At 50.7% G+C, this 19,697-nt stretch overlaps 1 protein-coding gene across 3 annotated transcripts in view; it reads left to right on the top strand.

The window, feature by feature from the left end:
• Nucleotides 1-19,697, top strand: part of TMEM63B (transmembrane protein 63B) — a 48,711-nt gene extending 29,014 nt beyond the window's left edge. For 2 of the 3 annotated variants that reach the window (XM_021550476.2, XM_021550477.3), the window contains exons 2-24: nucleotides 1,043-1,250; nucleotides 1,865-1,944; nucleotides 3,452-3,490; nucleotides 6,970-7,060; nucleotides 7,842-7,879; nucleotides 8,626-8,768; nucleotides 9,034-9,085; nucleotides 9,363-9,471; nucleotides 9,996-10,066; nucleotides 10,858-10,938; nucleotides 11,063-11,186; nucleotides 11,278-11,411; nucleotides 11,557-11,694; nucleotides 11,966-12,119; nucleotides 12,388-12,494; nucleotides 13,261-13,347; nucleotides 14,687-14,752; nucleotides 14,893-15,055; nucleotides 15,225-15,330; nucleotides 15,466-15,633; nucleotides 15,772-15,887; nucleotides 16,098-16,178; nucleotides 17,195-19,697. In XM_021550476.2, the coding sequence (XP_021406151.1) occupies nucleotides 1,065-1,250; nucleotides 1,865-1,944; nucleotides 3,452-3,490; nucleotides 6,970-7,060; nucleotides 7,842-7,879; nucleotides 8,626-8,768; nucleotides 9,034-9,085; nucleotides 9,363-9,471; nucleotides 9,996-10,066; nucleotides 10,858-10,938; nucleotides 11,063-11,186; nucleotides 11,278-11,411; nucleotides 11,557-11,694; nucleotides 11,966-12,119; nucleotides 12,388-12,494; nucleotides 13,261-13,347; nucleotides 14,687-14,752; nucleotides 14,893-15,055; nucleotides 15,225-15,330; nucleotides 15,466-15,633; nucleotides 15,772-15,887; nucleotides 16,098-16,178; nucleotides 17,195-17,359 (2,499 nt within the window). In that variant the 5' untranslated portion in view covers nucleotides 1,043-1,064 and the 3' untranslated portion in view covers nucleotides 17,360-19,697. The remainder of the gene's footprint in view (nucleotides 1-1,042; nucleotides 1,251-1,864; nucleotides 1,945-3,451; nucleotides 3,491-6,969; nucleotides 7,061-7,841; nucleotides 7,880-8,625; nucleotides 8,769-9,033; nucleotides 9,086-9,362; nucleotides 9,472-9,995; nucleotides 10,067-10,857; nucleotides 10,939-11,062; nucleotides 11,187-11,277; nucleotides 11,412-11,556; nucleotides 11,695-11,965; nucleotides 12,120-12,387; nucleotides 12,495-13,260; nucleotides 13,348-14,686; nucleotides 14,753-14,892; nucleotides 15,056-15,224; nucleotides 15,331-15,465; nucleotides 15,634-15,771; nucleotides 15,888-16,097; nucleotides 16,179-17,194) is intronic. The other variant, XM_021550478.2, reaches the window with a different exon arrangement.

Raw genomic sequence — 19,697 nt, 5'->3', positions numbered from 1 at the left:
GTGATACTGTGCTATCCATCCTTTTTTGTGGGTTTCATGGTTGTAGTGAGGGATTTGGGGTGGTTTGTGGATGCTGGATTAAGAAGAATGGTTTAGGGATCAAAAGCCTGTATAGATCTTCCTGTTATCACTGTTCCTTGTGCTACTGATGGGATTTTCTCAGCCCTGTTCTGAAAAATGGTTGTGTTTCTGCTGTCAGCATGTCCTTCTCTGAGTTATTCAGTTCACATTTGTCCATTGCTGCCATAATCATCTGTGTTTCTTATGGAGCTGCTCTGCACAGGAGGAGGACCTCCCCATGTCTAAGCACTGATGCTGACCTGCATGCCACTGTGGGTCTTGTAATAGTTTGGGGAAGGCACTGATATAAATAAAATATTTGACCAGCTAAATAGTAGAGCCTAAGCCTTCTTTCTACCCTATATGCTTGAATCTAAATGGCCTCCAAGTCAGAGAAAGGACAGAAAACAAGCAGCGGGTGTGACCAGCTCCTGATGGGTGCCCTGGGAGCTGGAGGCTGAGGCCTGCAGTGAAGAGAGGGTGATGATTCAGCCTAATTAAGCTAATGGATTTATGCAGCCAAGCAAAGGAAATTGTGGGATCATGATGCAGCAACTGTCCTATAGCAGTTTGTTTCTGTCATCCAGATGTGACTTCATGCCTCATCCACTCCACCCTTTCACCTTTTCCTGTACCTAAACTCTTTCCCTGCTGAGGAGGGGGGAGCTGAAGAAACCATGTTCTCAGGAAGAAAAGTAGTCTATAAGACAGCTGCACCTAAATAGTGTGAAAGTGGACACACAAGGAAGGGAGTTCTGAGACTCCATGGTGGGACAATAGCTGCTGAAGCATATGGGTTCTTCTGGCACCACCTATCTCAGCAGGCTTCTCAGATGGCCTTGTCCCTGGACACTGGTCCCAGGAAAATCCTGTAGTACAGAGAGGCCCGAGGTAGCAGGCAAGGTTGGCCCCCAACTCTAACAGAGCTGTGTTGTCATCAAACTGGCACGCATCTAACCAGTTCTTTCTCTCCTTTCCCCAGGGAAGACGATGAAGCTGTAGAGATGCTTCCTTACGTCATTGCCACCCTGGGCTCGGTAGGGGCCCCCTGCAAAACTCCCACATGCAACAACAACAACAGCACTACCAAGGACTACTGCTACAGTGCACGCATCCGCAGCACTGTGCTGCAGGGGCTGCCCTTTGGTGGGGTGCCCACTGTCCTAGCCCTTGACTTTATGTGCTTTCTGGTAAGTCTACCGACTGTTGTTACGACACCTTCTCCCCTAATTAACCATGAAACAAGGATGGTGATCAGATGATTAGGGTTGAGGGCCCCAAATGCCATCCCTGACTTTGCTGCTGACTGGCATCTGGCCCTGATCATGTCTCCTAGACACTGTGTGTTTAGCCACTATTGACTTAGCTCTAGTAGTACCACACTGAGCCCCATGGAAGGATTGTTGCAGGATGGGGGTGATGTTGGGCTAGTCCTGCATCCCAAAACTCCTACTTATGTTGCCAAGTCCCTGCAGCTTTATCCACCCAGTGGCTTTGCATGTTCCTTCTTAGAAGCTGTGGGACCAGAAATCATATAGCCATAATTTTGACTTCTAGGAACCTCAGGGCCTTTTGATCCTGTGGAGCTACTTTAGCTACTGAGTATTGCATCCTGGACCTCTGCCTCCCACAGCTATCCAGATAGTCTGATTTAACAGTCCTGGGGAACTTGTGCTCTCAGTGTGCTCTTAACTGAATACTTTCTCCCCTCCTACCCTCCTTGTTCCTGTGGCTCTGCATGCAGAGGACAAGGACAGAGTTGGATAATGCCTTTTCTCACAGCTTCTCTTTTGGTCTCTTTCAGGCACTGTTGTTTGTCTTTTCAATTTTGCGTAAAGTTGCTTGGGACTATGGACGCCTGGCCCTGGTGACTGATGCTGACAGGTAAGCACAGGAGAGTGGCAGGGGAATAAGATATGAGTAGTTCCCCTCCTTGCTGTAAGGCAGAAGGGATAAATCCTATTTTGTGTGCCTGAGTAGCTGAAGAGGAGAGGCAAATGTGCCAGTTGCATTGTCTGAGCTCCAGGAACAGGAAGAAATCCCCACTTACTGGCTTTTTTGTTACAGCATCCTTCTCCCAACACACAGAGTGGTCCCCGCTGTCTCCGTATCACTTACGATCCCTTCAGTGACAGTGATGTGCAGGGGCCCTTACAGAGGAACAGCAGATGGAGGGAGGAGAGAAACAAGAGGTCACAAGAAGGGTGATGGCTGCTACAGTAAAGACTTTGTTAAGCTCTAAGGTGTCTTTCTGCCTCTGCTGGATGCAGTTCTTGTCAGGAGCACTTGACAGTAGTATGCTGCTTTTCCAGGTGTGATACTGCTGTGCTGATGTGAGTTTAGCACACATCCCAAATGCTGATGAATTGGTCTGGGTGTGGATCCTTACTGCCTAATGCATTTGTGGGCTACAGTGTCTGTCAACAAAAGCCAGAGCCCATTGGAGATGGCAGCTTCACAGCAGAAGGAGTATTCCCTACACAGCAGTGGAAAGAATTATTTTTATTCCAGCATCAAACCAGGAATTCTTGTTTAACTAAGTGGTCCTGGATAGGGTTAGATAAGCAACTGTGTCCCTGTGGCTCCTCTGCCCATCATTTCCTGGTCTGGCTGGGGAAATCAACTGTAGAGAGGTAGTGGAAGGGTAACAAGGAGAAGGAGTAATCATAGGAGACCTCAGTGGGGAGAGGGCAGCAGGGATCCAGGTGCTGGCAGGAAGCCAGAGGAACTGCACAGCTCTGGCCTCTGGTGGGGAGGATGGGCTGGATTTTCTGAGGCAATTATTGAACACCTTGGGTGCAAGGGAGTACCAGCAATGGCTGCAGGCAGAAAGGCAGAGGGGTGACAGCTGTTTGGAGAGAGAGAGCTGGTGAGCACAGGGAGAGGAACAGGGTGGTTGTGGATCAAGTTGTGGATCAATGGGACTGTGGTTGCAGGGAGGAGCCAATGCTGCTTGGTTCATCTGTGGGGTAGGATGAAATTTTCAGGATGGGAGTGCATGTGTGTGTGTTCTCTGGGTGGGGAGGAGATATATGGAAGGGAAGCTCAGATGGCAGCCAGGCAGTCCCTACAGTCTGTCCTACTCCCTGTCACTCAGGAGCTCCCTGCAATGTCCATCATCTGGAGCCAGGTCACTTTCCCAGTGAAGCCAGCTTCAGTTCAGCTGGCAGCAAAGCATTCTGCCCCTGGACCGGTGGGCATTTGAGATGGCTGGAACTTGAGATGTTGCTGGGCTCTGAAAGGAAGGTCTTCTCCAGCCTGACCATAGGCAGGTTTCTCTTCTTCAGGATGACGGGGACCCATGTTGTATGCATACTTCCCTGCAAAAGAGGAGAACTCGGCACCTACTCCTGTGGTTGTAACGTCTATCTTTCTGTTTCTGTGCCCCCAGGCGCCGACGCTGGGAGACGGAAAGAGAGGAGCGGGAATAGTATGTTGTTTTTTCAGGGTCTCATCTCTTCTCTTTCTTGCTCACAACCTCTCTCTCTCCTTTTTTCTTGCAGTTGTCTTGCTTGTGAACTAATCTAAATGGCTGGGAGTTTGGGCATGAATTTTTGTCTCGGTGGATTTGTGCTCTTCTTTTCCCTCCCCTTTGTGTCATTCATTACCACATCTGAATGCACCCTGGTTTTCCCCTAGTAGCCCTTAAATGTTCCTTGAGGGCAGCAGTGCCAGGGAGCTTTCAGTCCTGACCAAGGCAGAGGGTGCTGTATCACATGCCCTGCTCTATCTGCTTGTGTCCAGCTATCCTGCCTTATGATGAAAATAAAAAAAACTTGCTTGCCTGAACCCACAGTACACTCGGGTCACCCAGGTGCAGGGGAGGCTACTTTGCCTGGTCCTTCTTGTGCCAGGTTGCCACAAGAGCTGTTCCCTCACAATCTGCAAAGGTAGGCAGATGCACAAAGAGGATCTGGCAAGAGTACTGTCTTTGCTTTTTACCCCATGAGGCTGCTGGAACCAAGGCAACCTTTGGCCCTTGTCCCTTGCCACCTAAACCCACATCCAGCAAGGAAGCACCCTTGATTTTCTCTCTTCTCCTCCGGAAGAAACCTTTTGCCTCAGTGCAGCTTAAAGCATCCTTTCTCACCCTGGCCTGGTGGTGCTCATTAAGACCTGCCATGGACTGTCCTCCCTGTTCTTACCTCTTTCTTTCTGCTTTTGTGCTTGAGCAAAGACCATCGCCTGTGCCTTGCTGACTGGTTGGGTGGTATGTGCTGCAGAGAGGAAAATCAGCTGGCAATGCACAGCCTGCCATGGTCATCAGCCACTGATTTGTGCCTGAGGCCAGAGCAGCAAGCTGCAACCTCCTTTTCCCACTTGCAAAGCAGAGGCCTGCTACTGCCTTAAAGGGGGTACAAGAATTTGACTGTTTTTTGCAGCTGATCCTTGTCCCTGGGAGCAGAGCAGTTGAAGTTGTTGAAACAGAACTAGTGGTCACTGTGGTACATGGCACAGAGGGGACTTCTTGCTCATGCTTGGCTGTTTCACTAGTGGTTGGCCCTGCTTCAGGTGTGTCTGGCAACATTTCACTGCTAACATCTTGTGGGGGGAGTAAGGCAGAGGTAGTAGAGTCATCATACTCTGAGGATTTTTTAGAGGGCTACTTCATTTATCCTCACAAGTGCTTGTCTCACTCCAGGGGGCTACTTCTTTCTGCTCCTGTTTTTCATTTGAGCCTGCTGGAGCCATCTGCTCTACACACACCACACATAATCACCCCTAAAGCTACTGCATGAGCTGGGACAGTGTTAGAGACCAGAAGCCTCCAAAAACCTGCAGAACTTAGTGAGGAAGTCTCGTTCTGTCTGTGCTCTTTCAAGGCTAACAGCACATTTCCATCCCACTGTTCTCTGCTGGGGAGTGCAGTGACAGGTGGTGGGTTAGGAACATGTATATGTCACCTGGTGCTCCCAGTCCTGGATGTACAATACTGTTCTTTGTGAGAGAGAGCATCCTCCTCTGATGTATTCCCTTTCCCCGAGAATCAGCAAGTGTCCTTGTCCTGTGACTTGTCAGAGCTTGCAGTAACCATCAACAGTCTCAGCTGGCAACTCAGTCTGCACTGGGAGGTCATAGCAACCCACTTGCACCTCTGTGTATGAGGGAAGTGATCAGAGAGTCCTATGGGTCTTGCCACCTTTGCAACCACCTCCAGCTTCACACCCCAGCAAGCCCTTACCACAGCATGCCTGACCTGCCTTCTTGAAGCCTGTGATTCCTTCAGCCTGAGGCTGGCTATGCCTAAGATCCTGTATTTCTCCTTCCCTGGCAGGGCCTGCACCAAACCTGCATCATGCAGGGTCCCACCTCAATCTTAATTTGGGGAAATCTTGCTTTCAGTGTCACTTGCAGTGTCAGTGCTTTGCTTTAAAAAGTCTCCATCCAGGTATGCCTGCTGTTGGAGCTCCCTATTCAGCTTTCCATCTTTGTCAAGGTTTTGAATCCTCTGTCTTCTAGACACTTCAGGTTATTCTGATTATTGTCACTGCATCCCCCTGCACAGAGTGGAGGTATCCTAGTTATCCAAAAGCTCATGGTGTCCTAATGCTGTGCTTTCCTCAGGGCAGAAATTTCTCTTCAGCAGAAATTCACCCTCACTCTGTGCTCAGCTGCAAGGTCTCTGTGATTATAAAGGGCTGAATGGGAGCTGGGTTGAAGCGGTCTCTGTCCCTCCAGCAGGGCAGAGTGTTGGGCTGCACAGTGGCAAGGCTGCACACCACTGTCTAATCTGCACTGCTGTAGTCCCCTGACCTTCAGCTAATCTCCTTTTCCCCTGTCTCTGTTACTTCCACCTAGGAACTGGGGGACTTAGCAGGTGCTACTCTGCTCTGAGAGAGGCTATGTCTCATCCACTTTCCTTCTGAATGTTCATGAGGATCTCTGCTTCCCATAGTGTCATCCACCTCTTCTCTAGCACTTGTCTCTCAGCAGCTGTTTCTCTGTATTCTTGCCCATCTTTCCCTCCTTGAGCCTGTACTGTCTGAAGGGAGACCATATTTTCATTTGGTTTTTTCCCTTTGTTTCTAGCTTTCAGATCAGTCATCTCTCTTCTTGCACCTCCAAGATCCCAGCCTGCTGGGATCACCTTGCAAGTGCTATTTAATTTAGATCTCTGGACCATTTTCTTGCCTCCTTTTCCAGCTGCCCTCTGCCTCTGTCATGGGGGCTGTTGTCAGCCTTGGATGCTTCTGCTGCAGGTTCTTCATCTAGGTCCCTGCCTCTGGCTGGAGTAAAGCGGTTTCATGATATTCACCCCTTTTGCTTTCCTGTCTTTTAGTATGGAGACATTCCATTCTAGCTGTCTGTCCTGCTCCTGCTCAGGGGATTTCCAGGCTGGAGACTCAACTGAGGCTGGGAAGCAGGATGCACTGAGTTTTGCTCCACGCAGCTGAATTTTTCCTCCTGCACTGAAGCACTAAGGGTGAAGGAGGACTGGTATAGCAGGATGCAGCCCACTCGACTCCTTCCTCTTCCTGAAGATGAGTGAGGTCCTCCAGGACAGGAGCTGTTCCCAGTGCCTCTCCAGCTGTGCCAGAGCTAGAGGGGCTGTGGCAACCTCCAGTTCTCACTTCCTTTCTGCTATCTGTGATAAACAGACCTCACCTCTCCTCTGTGGCAGCCTCTGCCAACCTCTTCTTGCAGGGACTGCCATATAGTATTGGGTGCCTTTCAGAAGGTGCCTAACAAGTAGCATCCATGGGCTAAGCCCATGGGCTTTGCTTGACTCAGCATGCCATCTGAGGAGGGTTCTCTCTTTACTGCTACCTCTGATCTTACCTCTCTCCATCTCACCGGGTGCAAACTGACCTGAATTAACCTCTCGTCTCCTGGGTGCTCTTGGTTCCTGGCCAGGCTGCCTCTTCACATCTTCTAACTTTCTCCCTCACCTCCCACTTGTCATTTTAGCGTAGCCTCCGCCCTGCATTCTGACAACCATGACCGCTACGAGCGCCTCACCTCCGTCTCCAGCTCTGTGGACTTCGACCAGAGGGACAATGTGAGTAGCCACAAGAGTCAAACACTTTGCCTTTGTGGGACCAGGAACCCACAGCTTGGCTGAGCCAAGGGCTCCTCAAAAGAAACACTTCTGCCCGTTCCTGGGCTTTAAGTCCCACATCTTGGAGTGTGTGAGTTTGTTATAGAGCTCAAGGAATTATGCAGCTCTTAGACATGTGCTTAAATAAATAGGCTATACATCACTGTGGCTTAACAGACATCTGACCAGCCTATAATCTCAGCATTACAGACAATGCTTACTTGCCAGTTCTTCCTCACATTGGGCTCTTCTCTACTGGCTTTTTTCTCACTGAAGGGGAGGATAATGGGTGTTGATAGATGGAGGGTGAAGCTCCCCCAGTTGTTCTTTGAGGTGCACTGCCTTGGCCCAGCCTACCTTCCCAGTCCTTACAGAGTTTCTCTTGTCCAGCATGATGACTGAAGTACCTGTATGCTGAATTTTCTGGGTCTGCCATGGCTTTGGAGAGCTTTCATATTAGCCAGGAGCCCATGGGTTGCCTCAAAGGTTGGTCTGCCCGGTTGGTAGGGGACAGCCATATAGCAGAGTCCAACCTGTGTTGTGCTCCACGAAGTAGCATTGTCACCTCCTTCACCTTGGCCCATCTGTGGCTCTGCACATCTGGGTGCTTGTGGTCTGCCCCCCCTTAGCCAAGTATGTGGAGGTGCAAGGACACCAGCCTGGTCCCTGGAACCTTGAAGGAGGGAGCTGGGATAAAGGAACACAGAGTGTTGTGAAACTGTCCTCTTTTCTTTTTGCACAGGGTTTCTGTTCCTGGCTGACAGCCATCTTCAGGATAAAGTGAGTGCCCCAGGACCTGTATGGGGGATCCACATGAGGAAGGAGGGGCAGTGTAGGGTTGTTGGGACACAACACTACAGCTTCATGAAGTCACTGCCCTTGCTGCAGCCCCCTCTCTGAAGAGCACAAGTGAAGTTTGTCCTCTAGAGAGGACAAGCAAAGACAGGACTATGTGAGGAGTCCTAAAGCCAAAATAAGGTCACAAAGTGAGTCTGTGGCAGAGGAGAGAACCAGGCCCATGGCTGTCCCACCTCAGTCCCATCTCAGAAACTGTCCCCTGCTCTCCAAATATACTCATCTCCCTGGCACTCTTGCTAGAGGCTTTGCTGTCTCAGGGATGGCTGTGAGGAGAATGCAGGGACACGGCCTCAGCTTGATGATGCACAGGAGTAGTCTCCCAAGCACTTCTATTCAGAATGCTGTGGGATAATATCAGTATTTGTATCATAGCAAGGAAGGCAAGGCCCACCTGAAGGGTTATAGGGTGTCCAGTTGCCTCTCCTGGGGAACAGAGAGCAGGACCATGGGGAGCAGGGCTGGGTAATCATTGCACAGGCAGGTTTCTGCCCAGGCTGCTTCAAGGCTGAGTGCTGGGCTCCCAAATCCGGAGTCTGGCTACAGCTCTGTAGGGCAGAACAAGGGGTGCTGTGTGTGCTCAGATCAGGAGGGCAACTGTGACCCTGTACTTTTCCCCAGCACTTGAGGAAATGTAGAAAATTGTCTGACAGCTTTTCTCTCCTTGGCAGGGATGATGAGATCCGGGACAAGTGCGGGGTTGATGCAGTGCACTACCTGTCCTTCCAGAGGCACATCATTGGGCTACTGGTGGTTGTGGGTGTGCTTTCTGTGGGCATCGTGTTACCCGTCAACTTCTCAGGGGACCTGCTAGGTGAGAACAAGGATCCTTTGGCTGGGCTGGGCATCTGCCTTCAACACTATATTCCAGACCACTGGGTAGCAGTGGAGGGCAGGACAGGACTAACACAGACAAACCCTAACTGCTGTCTCACTTTCACTATAGTGCATTCACAACATCATCCTGTGTAACTTGGGTTTTTAGGTATTCTGCAGGTGATACTCTTGCTATAGCTCACTCTAGTGGTGCTCTGTCCCACTCAGTATAACTGAACATGTTTATGTCTGTCTCTTTCTAGAAAACAATGCCTACAGTTTTGGGAGGACAACTATCGCTAACCTGAAGTCTGGGTATGTTTCAGCAGAGGTGGGAAGGATAATTGAGGCCCTCAAGGGGTGTTTTGTAAATGTTCTCTTGCTCATCTCCTTTAAGGTTGTATTTCTGCCGTTGCTGTGAGGCTACTGTCCCTGCTCCAATTTCCAGGCTGAGCTCCTGAAATTTGGTTGTAGGGCATCTGTGTGCTATGCTGAATAAACTTATGCCCCCATTGCCTTCAGGGCCTGACAAGACTTGTACAGACTTGTAGTAGGAACCTTGCATTGACCTTTGTGGTCTCCCTTGTGACAGGAATAACCTGCTGTGGCTGCACACCACCTTTGCTTTCCTGTACCTGCTGCTGACAGTGTACAGCATGCGCCGGCACACTTCCAAGATGCGCTACAAAGAGGATGACATGGTGAGCAGGATCTGGCCACTCTCCCCAGACACATTCTCCCATGCCCTGTGGTCAAGTCAGGTAGCCTTGGAGACAATGATGAGCACCTCCATTTCCACAGCAATTTAGTGCTGTCATGTTTTGGCTGTTTTTCTTCTGTGTAGCCAAAGGCAGATCACCTCCAGAGCAGCAGCTATGACTGCCTGTGGGGAAATGGGAGAGGCCTGCACTGGCTAAACATGTGGAAAGACTCCATTCTTCCTTAGGGGTTATTCCAGCTGCTTTTACTTTCTTAGTTTCTGAAGGGTAGCCATGTTTCTGTTCAGGCAACTGCAGTAAGTCCCTAGCCTGTCAGTCTGCAGCAAACCAGGATGCAAGATGACTACAGTCAGCAGAAGCACAGGAGACGGGGAGCCCTGGTAGCTAGAATTGATGGGGCCACCCTTTTTTATCACTGACACTGGTCTTGGGAGAGGGTTTTGGTGCAATCTGGTCTTTTACAGCACCCACACCTACCTGTCCTCTCCCTTCTCTTTTCTTGCCAGGTTAAGCGAACTCTATTCATCAATGGGATCTCAAAATATGCTGAGCCAGAGAAGATCAAGAAGCATTTTGAGTAAGTCTCGCTGTGTCCCTAAAGACTGCTCTGTAAACAGGGATGTTTTTATTAGGGTAGTACTAGTGTTATCTGGAATGGCAATAATACGTTGAGAGCAGAGAGCTAGGCTAGATCAGTGAATACCTTCATTTTGGGTCTGTCACTGTTATTTTTCTGCTTTTTATCTGAATTTGAAGTATCCCTTGTTTTGTGTCTTGGGAAAGGCTCAGCCAACTCTTGCAGAGCTATAGGGTGTCAGTGTGCTAAGCAACAGACAGGGATGTCTTGAGTTGTAGTTAAGTTCACAGATGACATACAGGCAGGAGGTGCTCAAGCAGTGACTGTGGGATGTTGTGCTGCTGCCCTGATCACAATCCTTGTAGAAAGTATATATGTTTAACAAGAAAATTAAATTCCTCTTCTGTCAGAATCTCACTTATATAAGCACCATGGGTAGAAAACAAATGCTTTGTACCCTTTGGGAACCCTTCTGCTTCTTTCTGACCACAGATCTGTGAAGGCAGAGGGGGGAGTGTGGGGTCAGAGAGGCTCCTAGCTGCTATAGGGCATAAGTCCAGAAAGGCTCCTTGTTCCAAAGCCTAAAGGATGTAGCATTTGCCCTGTATTTCACATCTGCTGTAAGGAACAGAGCCTGCAGGCTCCCCTGCAAAGTCTTGGTATGCATCACTGTATTCAGCCCAGGACACTCTTTTCAGGGCCAGAGAGAAGTCTTGAACACTTGGAGTTTGCTTCAAGTAAGGAGGGTACCTTTGCTGCCAGCTGTGATGAACTGATGCTTCTCTCCACAGGGAGGCCTATGCCAATTGCACTGTCCTGGAGGCACGCCCCTGCTATGATGTTGCCCGGTTAATGTTCCTTGATGCAGAGAGGTAACCTCTATTTTTGAAGAAAAGACAGATGTTCCTGATACCCCCTCAAGTCTGGTGCCACAGAGCTTTTATGACTCACCCTCTTTCTTTCCTTTCTTCCTTCTCTTCTGCTCTCGTGTTTCAGGAAGAAAGCTGAACGTGGACGAATCTACTTCACCAACCTGCAGAGCAAGGATAACACTCCATCCATGATCAACCCCAAGCCCTGTGGCCACCTGTGCTGCTGTGTCATTAGGGGCTGTGAGGAGGTAGGGGAGTGCTGGAAGTGTTGGGCAGAAGTTGGGTGTCCTGTGGCTTGGGTCCCCAGATCATCTCTCCTCTGACTTCTGTCCTGCTCAGGTGGAGGCCATTGAGTATTATACCAAGCTGGAGGAGAAGCTCAAAGATGACTACAAGCGGGAGAAGGAAAAGGTTAATGAAAAGCCTCTGGGGATGGCCTTTGTCACCTTCCACAATGAGACCATCACAGCCATGTGAGTGCAGATGGTCCTGCCCTCTCCAAGAAGGTGACTTCTCCCAGCCCTTGCTTTAAATCAGAAGAACAGCAGCACTAAGACATCCCCTCGGCTTGTGCCTGCCAGCCTTTTGTGTCAGGGTGTCCCTCTTTCTCTTGTCCAGAATCCTCAAAGATTTCAACGCTTGTAAGTGCCAGGGCTGTGCATGCCGTGGGGAGCCCAGAGCCTCCTCCTGCAGCGAGTCCCTCCATGTCTCCAACTGGACCGTCAGTTATGCTCCTGACCCACAGAACATTTACTGGTGAGCAGCTCTCTAGGGTTCAGTGGCCCTGCCAGTGGGAAGGGGACACACCCTCCCTTTCTCCCTCTCTATCTGCTCCTCCAGTAACTGAGTTGTTCTTGTTGAAGCCCAGCCTGGCTGAGCTAGAGGTCTGATCTGACTGGGAGGGGGAAAGCCTTGGGCTGGCACCCCAAGTGCTGTTCACCAGGCTGGGCTGTGGTGTGCATGCAAAGCCCCACAGCTTGGTAGTCTGCCCTGTGCAGCCATCATGATTCATCTTTCTCCCTCCCAGGGAACACCTCTCCATCCGGGGCTTTATATGGTGGATCCGCTGCTTTGTGATTAATGTGGTCCTCTTCATCCTCCTCTTCTTTCTTACCACTCCTGCTATCATCATCACCACTATGGACAAGTTCAATGTCACCAAGCCTGTGGAGTACCTCAATGTAAGGACTTGGGAGACAGGTGCAGGGTGGCTAACACAGGAATCACCCCAAGGCATGGTATCCCCTACAAAGTTGGGGATAGGGAGAGAGACTGTCATTGTTCCCCAGGTCTTGTCAACCTGACCATGAGGGAAGTGCTGAACCTGGACAGGTTGCAGTGGCAGTCACAGTGCTGGGGCCTTGGCATCAGCAGAGGCAACTGTACCTTTGGCTAGCACAAAAGCTGGTTCACTATGTGACATGTGATTTCTCCTCTGCCTTGTTGCAGAACCCAATCATCACCCAGTTCTTCCCCACCCTGCTGCTGTGGTGCTTCTCTGCTCTTCTGCCCACCATTGTATACTACTCTGCCTTCTTCGAAGCACACTGGACCAGGTAAGGACAGCCAGCACCTGTTCCTACCTTCTTAGAGAGCTGATTAGCTGCTAGACACTTCTCACTACATAAAGCTACAGGCTGGATCTTTCTGCTTGAACTTCTGTCTTCCACTCCAAGCATGGTGTTATGTTGCACCTCTTGGGCACCTGGGGACTGCTGTAGACAGCTGTTCTGCCAGTCTTTAGCTGCTGTTGTGCAGCATGATTGTGTGAGCAGAATTTGACAGGTCTACAAGAAGAAGAAAGCTGAGAGGGGTTGGGGCTAGTTACTATGAGAAATGCTAGTAGCCAGGGAAGTCTTGGCTCAGGTGAGCAGGCAGGGGTGGTGTGCCTGTACCATGTGTAAGATGTAGAAATTCCAAGGGAAAATCATTTTAGCTGCTCTGGCTTCTGGCCTCAGGGAAGGCACTTGAAATGCAAAGCACTAGAAGCCTGCTGCTTGTGAGGCACGTTCCCCGCAGGACACGCAATGTAACCTTTGTTTTCTGGTCTGTGTTGCAGAGACTGGTGGGGAGGGTGTCACCAGCTCTCAGGATTGCAGGTCAGGGAAGAAGATTGCAGAGCCTATGAGACAAGGGGAAAGGAACGGAGACCTGATAACAGATTTCAAATATACTGGAGGGAAAGGGGATGTATTCATGTACTAGGAATGGACAGGGTGAGGTTTAGATTGGACATTGGGAAGTGCTTACTGATGGAAAGCCATTGGGAGCACAGCTTGTATGGCTGGTGGGGTGAAAGGTTAACAGCCTCTCTGTCCTCAGGTCTGGAGAGAATCGGACAACCATGCACAAGTGTTACACTTTCCTCATCTTCATGGTCTTGCTGCTGCCATCACTGGGCTTGAGCAGGTAAGGATTGTAGGAAGGGAAGGCAAGTACAAAGATACGGAGCACAGGGAGGGTTGAGGTGCACGCCTGATTGTTCTCTTCTTTTTACAACATCCTTTCCTCACTGCACTGGTGCCCTGGCCTCCATCCCCTTGGGAGACTGGTATTTAATTTTAGTTGAGGGAGAGCAGGCCAGACCATACATGACTGGGTCTCTAGGACTTTACTGACTCAATCTGCAGATGCATTAACATGTGCTGTGATGTTACAAATAATGCAGCAAATGTTGACGCGGTAGATGAGTATGTGTGAAAAGTCTGCTTAATGTCTCCTGGTGAGGGAGGCATTCTCCATCTCTGTGCTCAGTGTGCAGTCCAAATTTTGCACAAAACTAGTGGATTCCCCCTTTAAGCCAGAACTTGTATAGGTTACATTGCTTGGCTGGTTAGCATGGTACAGAAGTGCTCATCTGTTTGTGTCTATGCCTCAAATCTTCCTGTGGAGTTTATAGAATCACCCTGTGGTAAACACTTATGCATCACCTGCCAGCCATTGGTGTGGGCTCTAGTGCTGAACAGGGGCCAAGTAGGAGAACAGTGTGAGGAAGAAAAAGTTGGGGAGTGGGTAAGGGACAAGAAACTCTGTGCTAGTTCATTCTTTACACATTGTGGGGTCTTTAAAATCCCACCTAAATTCCGTACTTGAGATACAACCCCTCAATGGTGATGTCAGGCAAATTCTGAGAATAAGACAAACCATGTGATAGTGGCAGAAGAATAGTCCTTCACCTTGTTACATGTAAATTTGCATCTTGGGCAGGTGCATGCTCTCAGAAGGTTTGCATTTTGACCACAAAACAGATTCCTTCCTTCTGAGGAGTCAATCCTCCTGCTGTTGCCTGTTGAGCTCCATACTCCACCTGTGCCAGAGGATTGGATAGTTTTATATTATTGGATAGTTCTATAAAATTAAGGAAAATGGGATTTGTTTCTTCGAAGGGATTTTTTAAATCTCTTGTTGCAGAGTACCTTGTACCTAACCAATTTCTTCTTTAGAGTCAGTCATCTGTTCCTTACATGAATGTAGTGCCCAGAGGAGAGAGGAAAAATACTGAGAGGATCAGAGTAAAGGGATAAGAACACACATGAATGGGGAATGTTTACATCCCTTTTTGAGTGTTGCATTGTTTTGTTCTGGTTATTTTTCCTATGTCCAGTTTACATAATTGCTGATGACACACTCAACAGAGAACAGAACAGTCTATGGTCAGAGCTTTGCATCCTTCTAGAGCAGCTTCTATATATGTGCACTTCTGTCTGTTGCTGCTTATGATGGTTCATCTTCTTGCTTTCCCCCACAGCTTGGATGTATTTTTCCGCTGGTTGTTTGACAAAAAATTCCTTGCTGAAGCTGCCGTACGATTTGAGTAAGTGGAGTTGAGTAGAAAGGCTTTGTTTACAATGGGAGGTGGCTCTTGTTAGCATCCAGAGATTATGGAGACTCCCAGCTGCTCTCCTGCAAGGAGGGAGCACCCCTTGCATCCTGCTCTTGCTTGCATCTCCCCAGATGTGTGTTCCTGCCAGACAACGGGGCTTTCTTTGTCAATTACGTTATCGCCTCTGCCTTCATCGGGAATGCCATGGACCTGCTGCGCATCCCTGGTTTGCTCATGTACATGATACGCCTCTGCCTGGCCCGCTCAGCGGCCGAGCGGAGGAACGTCAAACGTGTATGTAGTGGGGCTGAGGGATGGGTGGTGGCATGCACCCAGGGAGGGGAGTCCTGCAATGGGACCCTGATGGGGCTCACCTGGTGCTGTGCATATAGCTGGGTGTGTTGCATATACCCACTCAGCTCTCAAGGTCCTCGTGCTGATGGGTCTTCATTCCCTCCTGCAGCACCAGGCCTATGAGTTCCAGTTTGGAGCTGCTTACGCCTGGATGATGTGTGTCTTCACTGTAGTCATGACATACAGTATCACCTGCCCCATCATCGTCCCTTTTGGTAAGTGATAAACCTCTGCCTCCCTGTGATAGAGATAGAGGGGAGGCAAGAAGGCTGATGTGGGAGAGATATTCCCTCTCAATCTAGCAAAGAGGCTGATGCCCCACTTGTCTGGCTTTCTTCTCCTTCTCCCAGGGCTCATGTACATGCTGCTTAAGCACCTGGTGGACCGATACAACCTGTATTATGCTTACCTGCCTGCAAAGCTGGACAAGAAGATCCATTCGGGGGCTGTGAATCAGGTAGTGGCAGCCCCCATCCTCTGCCTCTTCTGGCTTCTCTTCTTCTCCACAGTGCGCACAGGTGAGCACTGGGCTGGGATGCCAACCCTTAGCCTCCTACTGAGCCACTCCCTGGGCAGGCTCTGATCCTGGCAGCCTCCCGCCACAGAGCATGGTCACAGTCTTTTTGACACTGACACTTTGGTTTTCCTTTGCCCAGGCTTCCTGGCCCCCACTTCCATGTTCACCTTTGTGGTCCTCGTGATCACCATTGTGATCTGCCTGTGTCACGTCTGCTTTGGGCATTTCAAATACCTCAGCGCTCACAACTACAAGGTGAGGCAGAATGGTTAGGTGTGGGACCCTTCTCCTTGGTAGCACAGCTCAACCACAAAACAGCAGGGGCTCTGAGGGGTCCCAGCCCGCTCTTTGGCAGAGCCTGTCAACCCTGACTTCACAGAGGGCTGTCTCTGCTGCCTGTATATTGCTGAGGTGGAACAGCAAGTATGTTGCCCTGACAGTCTCAATTTCTCCTTTTCTCTCCAGATTGATCACACAGAAGTGGATGCCATGGACAACAGGCAGAATGGGAGACCTGCCACCAATCTGCCAGCTCCTAAATCAGCTGTGAGTCACACTCCCCACCTCTGGGCCCTGGCACACTCCTTGCCTGAATTTGGAAAGGGGGAGGTAACTCCCTGTCTGAGTACCTCACTCCTCACTTCTCATTTTTCTGAGTCAGCACCTGGATCCTCCCAGTGAGGCTGGGAGGCAACTGTTGGCTACTGTGCCCCTCACCTGCTCTCGATGAAGTGTAACCCTCACACACACACCTCTTTTCCGCTGCTCCTCAGATGATGTGCATTTAGTTTCCGTCTCTTTCGGCTGGGACGGTGAATCCAGCCGGGTCAGTCTCCCTTCTCATTCTGCATCTTTGCACGCTTGCACACCAGCAGAGGCTATCACCCACCAGGCTTGTCTTAGTGCTGACACAAAGGTGTCTCCGTGGACATTGCCTTGAAGGTCATGGAAGTGCTTTGGGGACTCTTCTCTCCAACATTCTGAGACCCCCAGAATTGGTTTTCTGAACTTCACCTTGGCTCAACTGCCTCACTCCAACTGCTTCCTTCCACAAGGTTTTTTGTAGTGGGGATCTATGCAGGGCTGCAGAGATGGGGTAAAGCAGAGCCTCGTGCTTCCTCAGGAGGGCTGGGGTGTGCACATGTAATCCAGGCTCCCTCCTAGGCTCCAGACACCAAAAAGCAGCAACATTTTGCTAAAAGGAGAATCCATATAAGAGGCAGGCAGAGCTTCAAGGACACATCTACTAGCACAAAAGGAAGTGCAGTCTTCCTGTTCACATGGGCTCCAAAGAGCCTGAAAAGCCACATTCTTTCCTAGCCCAGATGCCCTGTCCCAGACTGCTGGGGTTTGAAACACATCTAGTGTTTTGGGGCTAAGCCCCACTCTTAGACCTTTCCTGGTGTATTCCATGGAGCCTAGACGCTTCCTTGCCCTCCCAGCATATCCCCACGCTCAGCCTCATGCATGGTGCTTAGTGTGTTGTGCTCTGCTTCCTGGAGAAATTCCCTAGACTCACGTGTGTCTCTGCTCTCTCTCTGCCCTTTGCCTGCCTCTGACAGAAGTACATCGCCCAAGTGCTGCAGGACTCCTCGCCGGAGGGCGAAGCAACAGAGTCGGAGGAGCAGGGATCACAGGATGAGGAGCTCATCAACGCAGATGGCATGAATGACACAGATTTCCAGTCGTGTGAGGACAGCCTGATAGCGAATGAGATCCACCAGTAGGGACCTCAAAGGGTGGGAGGGGAAGGAGGCCCAGGAGCAGGGCAGGCTGTGCACACAGAGACCTGGGAAGAGGCACCTGAGGGTGCTGGCTACCGCTCTCACCCTCCTGCCCCCAGGGCCGCTGCCTTCAGTGAGGGCAGGGGCCCTGCTGCAAGCTCTCCATCTCCCTGCCCCTCCACCCCTGCGCCAGCCCAGCTGCTCGGCAGGCATGCTCTTTACTAGCTACCTTCTTCAAAACATCCCTGGACCCCAGACTCCCAGAGGCTGGGGAGGAGGGGGACTATAACCCCCGTGGTGCTGCACTGGACCTGCAGGGAGGAGGAAAGCTGGGTGCTTTGTGGGAAGGGGCATAAGGAGAACATCTGGGGTCTTCTGAGCAGGCAACTGTATCACCCTGTCTTTCTGGTGAGAAAAACTAATAATTTATTAGATTTACAGGAAGGTGATAAATGAAAAACTTCAGTCAGTTTATTGGAAACCCCACCCACGGTGGGGTTGGCTTTTGTTGCACCTTCTCCCTGTGCCTGCCTGTGTGTGCCCTTTCTCAACTGCTTCCAGCATCCAGTTGGTGTGGCATCCCAGGAGCTGGTCCAGGCCTAGGGGTGGTGACGGACTTCCCCCTCAGCACAGAGATGGTGACAGTGATCCTGACTTTGTGGTCAAGCGTGGCATCACACCAGGGAAGGGGCACTGGGTTGACATGAGCTAGATAGGCCCTCGCAGGGTGAGGGGTGCTGAGGGCATTTCTCATGAGCAGGAGGAGGTGCAGGAAGCCTCTCCCCCAGGTCCTGTTCCCTCCTCCCCCAGGGGCACAGGCAGGGGTTTGCAGCATCATTTAAAGTGGCATTTTTCTTTGCACATTTTATTCCCCTTTCAAACAAATCAACCTGACCCCCATATGGCACTGCAGCCGCCCTTTTGCTGCCCTGTGTCTGCACAGCAGGGTCAGGCTTGGGGCTGGGGAGGCTGTGTGGGGGTCTCCTGGGTGCTAGGGAAAGGGGAGAAAGGGTCTCAGGCTACAGGCCAGCACCCTGCAAGATCAGCACTGCCTCATTGCAATGAGGCCCCTTCCCTGAGCTGCTGCAGGGTCTTCCCCAACCTGAGGTGGTGAGAGAGGGAGGGAGCCCTGGGAGAGCAGCCCCTAGGAGCTGTCTCCAACCAAGACCACCATCTTCAGGACCATGAAAGCCTCACGGGACTGTGCTTTCTTCACCTGCCCTGACTGGTGTAGGGTCCCCTGCCACCACACAACCCCCCCTGAGAGGGGTGTTGTTCCTCTCCTACCTCTTGTCCTTGCTTCTTCCCTGTTGATAGCTGTGTCCCAGAGGCAGACAGGGAACAGGATGGGTGGGAGGGGTGACTGGAGCCCCTGGCACATGGAAAGACTGATGCTGTTGAAAGACACTTTGTGAGGTTATTTCTGGTCAGTATCAGTTACCCTCAATTGCTTCCCCCTTCCCCTTGTGTAAACTGTAAAGGAAGATAATAAATCCCTCTGCTATTTAGCTATATTTATTTCCCTCAGACCCTGCCACAGTCCTGTTTGGTGCTCATTGCGGACACTAACGCCCTCCCTTTGCCAGTCATCAGTGGGCGCTGTAGCAGCTCCCTGGAGGTGTACCCTGAGGGGCCAGGTGAAAGGGGATGGTCATTTACCTTTTCAATCACCCATGCTGGCCCAGGAGCGCCAAGCACTTTAATCGACCAGAACAAGTGAATTGTCAGCCCTGCCCACCTCATCTGCCAGGGAACAGTGGTCACATTTTACAGCTTTTCTCCCCTGTGCCTTCCACTAGAGGAAGGGAATCAGACCCACAGAGAGCAGATGGGGGGCTGCTCCAGGCAGGACATAGCTACCTTTCATGTACAAAATCTCTACAGGAATCCCAGGCCTGGAGAAAAGGGTGGATGGAACAGAAGAGGTGCGAGTCTTCAGTGCATGGGGAGGGCAGGTCACGCCAGCTTCCAGGGCTCAGCTGGGAATGGAGCACACGTGGTGTGAAGGGGTATGGTGAGAGTTGCCCATCCCTTTCAGGTAGTGGCCAGGAATGAAATAAGCATGTGAGCTGAGAGTTCCCAGTCCACTCACAGGCTGGGGCGGGGGGGGATGTTGACCCTCTTCTCTCCTCTCACACCCACCTACTGCCCTTGCTTCTGATCCAGCAGGTGGGCTGGGATGCTATGGTCTCTGTAGGTATGGCTGTGCTCTGGGGCTGCCTCTGTAGCTGTTGGGGCCCTACCCACAGAGAGCTGTGTGTTCTGAGTGGCACTGTCTGTGTAGAGATGTGTATAATACCCTGTATATATTTGTGTACAAAAGAAAAAAGGAAAAAAAGGA

The sequence above is a fragment of the Lonchura striata genome, chromosome 3 (assembly GCF_046129695.1).
Source record: "Lonchura striata isolate bLonStr1 chromosome 3, bLonStr1.mat, whole genome shotgun sequence".
Taxonomy (NCBI): Eukaryota; Metazoa; Chordata; class Aves; order Passeriformes; family Estrildidae; genus Lonchura; species Lonchura striata.
This window is presented reverse-complemented; position numbering and strand designations above follow the sequence as displayed.